General features: G+C 40.8%; 1 protein-coding gene across 1 annotated transcript; it reads left to right on the plus strand.

The window, feature by feature from the left end:
- Window positions 1-516: 516 nt before the first annotated feature.
- Window positions 517-11,570, plus strand: LOC118426118 (myosin-7-like). The gene is made up of 16 exons (XM_035835376.1): window positions 517-539; window positions 646-754; window positions 1,283-1,375; window positions 1,748-1,811; window positions 2,578-2,679; window positions 3,383-3,619; window positions 4,096-4,267; window positions 4,895-4,991; window positions 5,418-5,588; window positions 5,727-6,042; window positions 6,703-6,764; window positions 9,101-9,306; window positions 9,531-9,666; window positions 9,919-10,043; window positions 10,542-10,689; window positions 11,454-11,570. The coding sequence occupies exons 1-16, from the start codon at window positions 517-519 to the stop codon at window positions 11,568-11,570; spliced, it is 2,178 nt and encodes a 725-aa protein (XP_035691269.1).
- The last annotated feature ends 270 nt before the right edge of the window (window positions 11,571-11,840 follow it).

The following is an 11,840-nucleotide window of genomic DNA, read 5'->3' on the forward strand; positions in this document are numbered from 1 at the left end:
CAAGGTGAGCTCTTAATCGTAAAACTTAGTCTGGTCTCCCGGCTACTGGCTGACTGTCCTCTGATGCCTTCTTCTTCTTCTTCTTCTTCTTCTTCTTCTTGGAGTACACTTGTCTCCAAGCCTAAATTTCCTGGAGAAATAATCTCTAGGCCTAAGTTTCCTGGGGTTGATCTCCACCAGGCCCAATTTTCCTAGAGTTGGTCTCCAGGCCTTTTCTGCCCTCTGTCTTCCTTCTGCGTGGGCTTCCTACTGTTGAGCTCCAGCCGCCCCTGGGCTCCCTAGCTGGAGCTTCCCTTGGCTACAAGTGGCAGGAAGTAACTTTGGCGGGAGATAACTTATGCTAATCTAAAACTAAAGGCGGCAAATTGAAAACTGTAAGTTGGCGATAACACCCGGTGTACGTGCGATAGTGCAAACCATTCTGACTGGAGTTGGTGATTCACTGCAAATCACCCGGACGGAGGCCTGGCGAACCTCTGTCTCGTATCAGCCATAGGGTGATTTACATCATTCACCATGCCCCAGAGAAATAACTGCCTGTTGATTCAGCGTGGCAATTGTTGTGCTGCTCCTACGGCTACGGGACTGATGCCGATAATGATGATAATTAATCACAATCTGATGATTTCTTTATTAATCTTGCAGTGGTGAGTCCGGTGCCGGGAAGACTGAGAACACCAAGAAGGTTATCGCCTACTTCGCGACTGTCGGTGCCAGCCAGACTGCCGGGGAAGCTGACCCTTCGGCCAAGAAGGTTCGGCGCGAAACATCGATAACATTCTATAAATAGTATCTTTATAGATACTGTAGCTGTTATATTAATCTAATTCAATCTGATTTCACTTATTGAGATTGTAGACAATGTAATACATGGCAAACCCAGGCAGCTTATCAGATTTTGGATGCCGACACTTCTCACAGAATACACATAATCAACTCTAATGGTTAATGTATACTTCAAATGAAACAACAGAAAAAGCCTAAAGGCAAACCTTATCGAGTAGAACGTAAGTTAAAATTGATCTATAGGTTTAGAACTTGGGGGGGGGGGGGGACAGAGGTCTAGTCTACGTACAGGTATCTATTAAGTAACAAATTGGAAGAGATTTATATGCGGAGTTTAGTTTTTCATATGCCTTTGTAAGAAGTTTATCATTTGATTTCTTAAAGCAATGTTTAAGTGATATTCAGAGCATGATCAGGCCCTTATTATAAGTGAAAGAGTCAAATTATATGCGTTTACATACTCTTGTAAGATAAATCTATCTACGTGTTTATGTAGGTCACCCTGGAGGACCAGATCGTGCAGACCAACCCTGTACTGGAGGCCTTCGGTAACGCCAAGACCGTCAGGAACAACAACTCCTCCCGTTTCGTAAGTCATGATTGGAAAATTTTGGTAAAAAAAGACGCTACGGCCATTTCCAAACAGCCGTAGCTATGAAGAAGTAGAAAACAGAGCAGTTATCAGTAAATTCGATAATGAACTGTGTTCTAAGTTCCATGAATATGCTTACCAGCATCTTTACTCAATCAATCAAGAGTTAGAAACCTAGCTACAGTGGCTGAATGGATTAGCACTCCTGCTATTTTCCCATGGGTCTCATCGGACTTCTATAACTTGTTGTGTCATTTTGGGTAAACACAATGCATGCTGAACTTTGTATATACCATCCTTCTTCTTATTGTAAGTCCAGTCCTCTTTGTGTTTTCTGTCTGATATCGTAAATGTTTTATCGTATTTCAGGGAAAATTCATCCGAATCCATTTCGACCAGAAGGGTATCCTGGCCGGAGGCGACATCGAGACTTGTGAGTAACTTTTAGTACTGGCTCATGTAACAGATTACAATGAGAAAGTTATGATTTAGATGATAAAAACAAAGGATAAAAAAGATGCTTTGATAATGCCACGTCTAGTGCTACACCGATAGATGCTGAGTAGTATTTGTAAGATTTTTTACTGCAGCATTCTACACACTTGTATCTCTATGTTTAACAATACCAGATATGTAGTATTGATGTGAATTGCAGCATCCGCGCTTTAAGCGAAGCTTCGTCACTTATATCGCCACGTTGCTCTAAACTGCGCACCGCTTCAAGCCATGAGAAAATTTGGCGCTGCTTTGATCATTCAGAAACTACAGCCGATTATTCCATGCCGTGACTTCACTTTGATTAATAAAACATAACGTATCAGTTAACGTATCGATAATTTATATCAATAAATGAATATATATATTCTATCGTTAGTAGAAAAAAATAGAAAAAAATTATGTATATTTTTCTTTTCTTTTTTAAATCTACTAACGATAAAAGGTTTACATTGAATTGTTGAGACGAAACATGAGCACGGAATATGCGGCGTATTGTTGTATTCTGGGTCAACAAAACTGTTGGTTTCAGACTTACTGGAAAAGTCGCGCGTGATTAAGCAGCTTCCGGGAATGGAGCGCGGTTACCACATCTTTTTCCAGCTGTCGTCGAATGGTGTTCCAGGAACTACTGGTAAGTGGTGTCAGCTTAGACCAACGACGAAGGACCAGTTAACATGACGTGACATGACGTATTGTTTCAGATCTTCTCGAGAAATCTCGCGTGATCGCACAACTTCCCGGAATGGAGCGAGGCTACCATATTTTCTTTCAGCTCATGTCGAACGGTATCCCCGGCACTGTAGGTAAGAGAACCGAGACGTCGGCTGATGCCATGCCTGCCCCTGTGTGCCGAGTGACTCTTCTCCTTATTTGGAAGTGACGCATGATGAGATACGTAACGTATGACGTATGATATGAGTTGACTCATGGGAAGTTCTAACTTGGTGTCAAATCTAACGAATGACGAAGTGGACCTGTCGATTGACGACTACGCTAACTGATCAATTAAAATTTGACGCATGACGAAGTCAACTGATTGATGTACGACTTAGAGACTAATTTGAACATGACGCATGACGACTGAAACGCACGAGTTCGACATAAATAAGCATTTTGATTAACGTAGATTGATGTTAAAATCGGTGAATGAGGAGCTTGAAACGTAATGGATAACTGATAACAAAAAAAAATACAATAACTCTCTTTTACTTATGTAATAACCAAACGAGCCAACGGTGATATACAGGCTTTTCATTGACGTCATACTAATTATAATTTGAATCATCCGACGACCATATTGGCGGGTAATTGAATTAAGCAGTAGCATCTTCGTGTGGTTAACGAAGTACGCTGTAATCCAAAATGGCGTAGATGACATCAAATGAAAAGCCTGTATACCATACATTATATAACGTCGAATATTTGTCATCAGTCTGAAATTAAAAAAAGAAGAAGATATGGCTATGTTATAATAAACCATAATGTTTCCATGTAACCTCTAAACAGACCGTCTGCTGCTGAAGAAAGACCCGTCGTTCTACCGCTTCGTGAAGGAGGGTGTGTACGACGTGGCGGGCCTGGACGACGGGGAGGAGTTCCGCGCCACGGACGAGGCCTTCGACATCCTGAACTTCGCCGCCGACGAGAAGGAGAACATCTACAAGATGTGTGCCGCCATCCTGTGGTTCGGCAACAGCAGGTTCGCACAGAGGGGCGAGCAGGGAGAACTGGAGAGCATTGAGGGTAGGGAACAGATCTTTTCTGGGCAAAAATGGCCGTAGGTTCTACCTTTATCTGAGATACCTTCAGCAAAGATGTGATCTACAGAGATCTAATTTAGATAAGTTTCAAAATGAATGCTTGCATAAGAAAATTTCATGGATGAAGAAGTACTTGAAATTATAAGTCAAACGTTGCAGGAATATGACAAAGGCTAACAAGAGTCTGATTGAAGAAGCATGGTACCTGTTAGCAAATCAGCTTCGTTCAGCCCTATACTTTACTATACTATACTATACTATACCATACTATACTATACTATACTATACTATACTATAATATACTGTACAATGATGTATCAAAAACTAGGCTCTAGTTGATTATTAGTAGATTTTTAGTACACTTTTACTTCTTAGACGGGGTTTGTATTTGTTACAACGTTTTGGGTTTATATTTGTTAAGGTGCGAACTCTTACGAATATATTTTACATCTCTTACAGAGATGCAGAAGGTCGGTCGTCTGTTTGGCATCGACGCTGACGAGTTCGGTAACGCCATCTGCAAACCGCGTGTGAAAGTTGGAGCGGAGTTCGTCACCAAGGGTCAGACTGCAGACCAGTGCATGAACGCAGTGGGAGCACTGTCCAAGTCCGTGTACGATAGGGTCTTTAGGTGAGTCGGCCTTCTCCAAGTCTGCCTATGAGTATTAAGGTATGTAAGCCCTAGCTCTACAAGTTTATCTACGATTGGGTCTACGATTGAGTCAGCTTTCTCCAAACGTACGCTGGAGTCGTCGGGTATATCAGTGTCTTCAGGCAAGGCAGGCTTGACAAGTATACTTTTGTTTTTTTAAAGACACACGGATGGACGGACGAAGGGACGGACACAGACACACACACACACTCACACACATTCACATACATTCACATACATACACACACACACACACATACACAAACACACACTCACATACACAGACACTCACTCGCACGCACATAGAAACACAGACACGCGCGGGCGCGCGCGCGTGGACATATAATTACACGTACACGCACGTAGACACGACTTATATACACACATGGACACACGCATACACAGACATACATACACAGAGTGATGAACATCCATTCGTTTTATTGCTCTCCAGCAATTCTATTCCTAATTTTAACAGATTTTAATGCTTTTGCAACAAACAAGGACTCGATGATGCGAATGAAAAGCCTAGGGACACTTTTGAAATGACTCTTATTTTAATTCTGTGTCAAAAACGATCTGCTGAATAAATTGCCATTTTTTCAGGTTCATTGTCCAGAAGTGTAACCAGACCCTGGAGACGGACAAAGAGCGGGCGTACTTCATCGGAGTGTTGGACATCGCTGGCTTCGAGATCTTCGAGGTGAAGCAAACTAGCTAGAAATGTAGTCTAAGGTTCACATCGCAGACGAAGTTACTGTTCACTGTCTATCACGATAATTTAGGTCACTTTTAAATCACAAAATGTGCTGCATGGTGTATGTTTCTGTATCCTTACGGGGTGTAAACTGTGACCAAGGAGGTTAAATTTAACCTCCTTGCTGTGACATTTACTCTTTGCTCCTGTATATGCAATATTGTGCGAAAGACCTTTAGGTAGGCTAAGGTTTAAGTGGCTTAGGGTTCGCAGGTTTGGATAACTTGCAAATCTTAGAACTATGATCTAGAATGTAAAGGAGGGCTGATTTGACACTTGAGAAGACTGTCGATGGACTCTTCATTACGATCGAGCTCATGACTACACTTCCGGCTGAAGTACAATAATCGTGTTTGGATCTTTTATCCACAGTTAAACAGCTTCGAGCAGCTGTGCATCAACTATACCAACGAAAAGCTGCAGCAGTTTTTCAACCACCACATGTTCGTACAAGAACAGGAGGAGTACAAGCAAGAACAGATTGAGTGGGAGTTCGTGGACTTCGGCATGGACTTGCAGGCTTGTTTGGATCTTATCGAGAAGGTTTGTGATCTCAATGTTAGAGAGGAGCTTGTTTAATCTCCTAGCGATCATCATTTAATGAAGATTACCACAGAAGCTTCGTGCTCAGGTACATACGTATCTCCGCAAATAATGGTATATGTTTTGTAATTCCTCTAGAAAATGGGCATCCTGTCCATGCTCGAGGAAGAGTGCGTCATGCCCAAGGCCTCTGACAAGACTTATCTGGACAAAATGAACGGCCAACATCTGGGCAAGAACCCCAAATACGGCAAGCCGAAGCCAAGCAAGAAGAAGTACGAGGCCCACTTCGAGCTGGGTCACTACGCAGGGCCTGTCGGGTACAACGTCACAGCCTGGCTGGAGAAGAACAAGGACCCCGTCAACGAGACGGCCGTCAAGGTCTTCAAGGCGTCCAAGAACGCGCTCCTGAGCCACATCTGGTCTGACTATCTCACCGCAGAGGAGCAGGCTGGTAAGGGTCCCATCTTTTTACCCCCCCCCCCGGTTTTATTCACAAGTAATCCATAAAATACAGAACATTGTAAGCTTTTTACACTGATATTAACCTACACACATGTATCACTAGATATTCACACTACCACTTCTTACCATTCAAAATACTTAAGTCTACCTTTACCTAATGACCTAGGCACATGTATTACTGAATTTTATATATTTAAGTATATTTATTTGCAAATCCATGCCCGTAGGCTAATTGCAATGATACAGACAGTGAAAGGTAACAAGTGTCTATTCTAAATACACACACGTCAGCTATCTATGTACATGCTTCTACTTCTTTACTGGGTGGTTTGACTTCTTCTTTGGAGGCAGTGGCTGATGAAAAGTCCCACTTCTTTAATGATTAGTGGGTTCTGTGATTTTAACAGAAATATAGTTTTTTTGAGGTCTACTAACTGGTGAAAAGTTGGAAATAATGTTTTGATTGTGTCAAAAAGGTTGTTTCTTTCGTCCTCATAATAAAACGCCTTAACATATTGTTGCAGGGGGCCATCATGGTCGAAATATGCAATACGATACGCTTTCATACAATCGGTCCCGGCATGTAGAGAATTAATGAAGGTTGATAAATATTCTCATACGTTGCGTTTACGAGTGTTTCTATTTGCAGAGCAAAAGGGCGGCAAGAAGAAGAAGGGAGGCTCCTTCATGACCGTGTCTGCTGTGCACAGGGTAGGTAACAGCCTTTCACAAGAGTCATATTGGTCCAAATGTACATACTACGTACGTTGTACGCTAGCTTTATGATTACAAATTGTGGATGTATGTATTGTCAATTGTTGTGGAGCCTGAGGGCGGTTGGCCCTGGAACAGTCTACTTGAAAATCCTGTGACAAATTAAAGATGACAAAAAATGTGATCTCGACAGCTGTGTAGAGAAAAGGCTGCAAGCAATGGTCTGATGGTGAGAACATGTATAGTGAATATTGTATTATAACGAAGGAAGATATGTTCAAATATCTTATGTCATCATCTGACCACGATATACTGGAGAATCTAAGTGTAAGTTCGTCTACACATGTTTTAAGAAGAGAGAAGGAGCATGTGAACTATAGTATATGTGTGTAGTATATGTGCAATAAACTTCATTATATTTCAGCCATACCATAGGTATGGTGAAATATATTGTATTCGTAATTATATTGCAATCCATACATAGTATGGGATTGCAATATATTGTTTTTCCTGAGTTTCTCCTGTCAAAATCTTCAAATGGATTCTACTTTTTCATTTTTGGGCCAAATGAGCTGAAATTTGGCATGGAGGTAGAAATAGCAAATACCCCCAGGCGTTTTTTTCACTTTTTTGATAGAGGCCTTAGAATTTATGATATTTAGGGTTTTTGGTCATTTTTAGACAAAATATATATATTTTGGGCCCCTGTGCCCTGGTATTACAAGCTGATGACCTGAAATTTGGTACAGAGGTGCATTGGACATATGAGCACAGAAAACCATCAAAACTTTCTTCATAGATCACTCCAAAAATGAGCTATTTTAGGGTTTTTGGCCATTTTTGACTAAAAAAGTATATTTTTGGCTCCTATGCCCTTGTATTCAAACCAAATGACCTGAAATTTGGTAGATATGTGCATTGGACACATGAGCACAGGGTCCCACCAACACTTTCTTCATAGATCACTTAAAAAATGAGTTATTTTGGGTTTTTTGACCATTTTTGACTAAAAATGTCTATTTTTTGCTCCTATACCCTTGTATAGAAACCAAATGGCCTGAAATTTGGTGAAGAGGTGCATTGAACATATGCTCACATGACCCCATTGAAACTTTCTTCATAGATCACTTCAAAAATTAGTTATTTTGGGGTTTTCAGTCATTTTTGTCTAAAAATGTATATTTTTGGCTTCTATGCCCTTGTATTGAAACCAAATGACCTAAAATTCGGGATAAAGGTGTGTAGGACAACTGCCCACAGTACTTCATTATTCCTTTGAGCAGACATTACTTCAAATTGTTGAATTTGGGGATTTTTTCCAGGATGAAGATGGATTGCAATATGCTGTATTTGCTCCTAAGCAAATGTCGGCCTTTCTAGTGTTTCTTTCTTTCTTTCTTTCTCCTGTCAAATCTTCTAATCGAATCAACTCCGCCATTTTTTAACCAATTGACTTGAAATTTGGCACAAGGGTAGAGTAAGCCAATACCCTTAGGTGTTTTTTTCATTTTTTTCATATCTGCCTTTAAAATGATTTTATTGAGGTTTTTGTCAATTTTTATGTATATTTCGGGCTCCTGTACCCTGGTATTACAGCCGAATGACATGAAATTTGGTACAGAGGTGCCTTGATCATATGCTCACCTAGATTCAATAACAGTTTTGGCATACGGTACAACAAAATGCTTAATTTTGCGATTTTTTGACCAAAAAAGGACATTTTTGGCTCCTGTAGCCTCGTTTTACAACCAAATGATCTGAAATTTGGTATAAAAGTGCCCTTCAACTATGTGCACATAAATTCAATAAAAGTTTTCCCATACAGTACAACAAAATGCTTAATTATGCGATTTTTGGCCATTTTTTGACCAAAAAAGGACATTTTTGGCTCCTGTAGCCTCGTTTTACAACCAAATGATCTGAAATTTGGTATAAAAGTGCCCTTCAATTATGTGCACATAAATTCAATAAAAGTTTTCCCATACGGTACAACAAAATGCTTAATTTTGCGATTTTATGGCCATTTTTTGACAAAATTTGGACATTTTTTGCTCCTGTTCCCTCGATTTACAACCTAATGACCCGTAAATTGGTAAAGGGGTGCTCTAGATATCTATTCAAATGACCCATGTATAATTTTTGGCATGGACCACTTTAAAATGATATGTTTGGGATTTTTTTGGTCATTTTCCAATGGCCAAAGGGGTCAACGACCTTGCATGAGGGAGATGGCTGAAATATGCTGTATTTGCTCTCAAGCAAATGTCGGCCTTTCTAGTTGTCATTGTCATTATAACTTATATTATAGCTTTACTCGATGTTTTACATGCTAGGAACAACTGGATCACCTGATGCACACCTTGCACGAGACCTACCCGCACTTTGTGCGCTGCATCATCCCCAACGAGGTCAAAACCGGCGGCATCATCGACGGGCCTCTGGTCTACAACCAGCTGACGTGTAACGGTGTGCTGGAGGGCATCCGTATCTGCCAGAAGGGCTTCCCCAACAAGCAGATCTTCTCCGATTTGGTGGAGAGGTAAATCGGGGTTACTTTTCATTGAGTTACAAGTTGGGCTTATCTATTTCTAGGTGCATCAACTATGTGATAATAGTTAATAAGTACATCAGATAAAGTAATTTTTGAATTTACATGGGGACCCTTTCGATTGGTGTTTGAAAAAAAAATCGTTCATGCAAGGTGATGAAAACAGGTGTCTAAGGCATAAGAACCTTTTTTCAATTCCCTGATCATTTCTACAGATACCGAATCCTGGCAGCTTCTGTCTTTGCGGATGGCACCTTCATTGAGGGAAAAGAGGCCTCTAGGCTGCTTCTTGAAGCCACGGGGCTCCCGAAAGCCTCATATGGCATTGGTCTCACCAAAGTGTTCTTCAAGGTATCTTAAAAGTTGTTTATTTTGACTCTCCGGTGCTCATACAATTGAAGCGATATGTAGGTACTATGTGTCTTTATTTTTCTAAAAGACACTGATTACTGATAAGTTGTTTTGCTGATTTATTAAAATTGGGAGCTTTGAGATACTAGTACTTTACATACTTTCCACCAAGAATTTCTGTTTCTATTTGTTGTATCTAGTTGTTATTAATGGATGCAGGTGCTGGACTAAATATTTCATATCCTCCTCTAGGCTGGAACTCTGGCCAAGCTTGAGGAGTTGCGTGAGGATAAAATCAACGCCACCATCACCGGAATACAGTCTGTTATCCGCGGCAGGAAGCAGAGGCAGATCTTCGAGAAGCTATATGCAGGAAGGTACGTGGCACTACCTAGTATGTATATGTCCCTTTCCTGGCGTGTTCATAACTATATTTTCTTACTAATATAGCACTATTGCTGATTTGATCTTACGTCATGGAGAATGCCGATGATGACGTGTGAGGATTGTGATGATGGGAATGCTGATGGAGATGATGGTGATGGTGGGGGTGATGGTATTGATTATGGTGGTAATGAAAGCGATGCCGTATGGTGATGATGGTGGGAATGGTGATTTTGGTGTTGATGGTGATGATGGTGGGAATGGTGATTGTGGTTTTGATGGTGATGATGGTGGGAATGGTGATGGTGGTGTTGATGGTGTTGATAATGTTGGTAATGAAGGCGATGCAGTATGGTGATGATGATGATGGTGATGGTGATGAGGAAGATGATGATGGAATAAATGATGACTGGGATGATGGTAATGGGGATGATAATCGGAGTAATGTTTTTGTTGTTGATGATGATAACATACATAAATCCTCTTTCCAGACAAGCCTGTGACATCATCCAACGCAACATCCGGTCGTTCTTCAAGCTGCGCCATGACGGCTGGTACAAGATGTATGGAGCCATCAAGCCGCAGCTCACCGGCGCCAAGGCTGAGGAGATGCTGGAGGTCAAGACCAAGGAACTGGAGGTGTGGGCATGTCACCTCAATGGTGCTATAACGACTTTGACTTTATTGACGATGAGACAAGTCACTACAATGGTCTGCCTAGGCAGCTTTGGGCTGGTAGCGGCAGAATCTAAACAAATGCGGACGAACATACAAGGAATTCATAACAAGAAAAATACAATATAATGAAATAAAATAATCAATAACTATAAAATGTCATGCGACTACAGATATGGAAGAAATTGATCTATACCACATAAGAATGGCATACTTAGCATACTATGAGTTTGATATTAAAATCATGACAAGAGGGTTCTGCAACGGGCTTTGAACTGTGAGAGAGTGTTAGAGTCGGTGACATGTTTTGGAAGGTTGTTCCAGATCCCGGAGGTGTAGGGGATGAAGCTGTTTTTGTATGGTGTGGTTCTACATCGGGGGGTGTGGAGGTGACGACGACGGCATCATGATACATTGATGCACATGGAATTTTTGTTGGAAAAAATTAAGCCTCTCTGATCACGCCCTCTTGCCTCTTTGGTTTCCAAATAAGTCTTTTTTTGGTCATGGTTCTAGAATAGAACTTTTATTTACTTTGTTACATTTGATAATTCCTGCGAATTTCTTCCTTGTTGTAAATTTATACCCATCATTTCACACGTGATAGCCATGGATTCTACATTGTTTACCGAAATAAGGAATGCGTATGTATAAAACTCTTTGTTTGGAGCAACCATTGAACAAGTACAATCGAGAATAAACTAACTGTTTATACCATTTTTCAACAGGAAGCATCCAAAGCTCTGGAGACCAAACGAAAGCAGAGGGATGTCCTCGAGAAGCAGATCAACGATATTCTTGCCGAAAAGGAAGATATCCAAAACCTGCTTTCTTCGGTAATATAGCTTTATATTCCTGTATATTATATTACAGTATGGTATACCATTGTATTGTATTGTACAATATCATGTGTCAGATAACGAGCCTCGGTATAGTTATAGTCATGGTATTTTGACTCCTAGTCAGCTTGTAATTACGATAGTCCAGCACATTGCTTTCTAATACTGTAAATGCATTTAAGTTCGCGGGACTTTATTTCGCGGTAGCGGGAAAATGGACTTTTCGCGGTGGTTTAATTTCGCGTAGCACCATGCACTGTAGTCTCTTACTGTTAT

The sequence above is a fragment of the Branchiostoma floridae genome, chromosome 11 (genome assembly GCF_000003815.2).
Source record: "Branchiostoma floridae strain S238N-H82 chromosome 11, Bfl_VNyyK, whole genome shotgun sequence".
NCBI lineage: Eukaryota > Metazoa > Chordata > Leptocardii > Amphioxiformes > Branchiostomatidae > Branchiostoma > Branchiostoma floridae.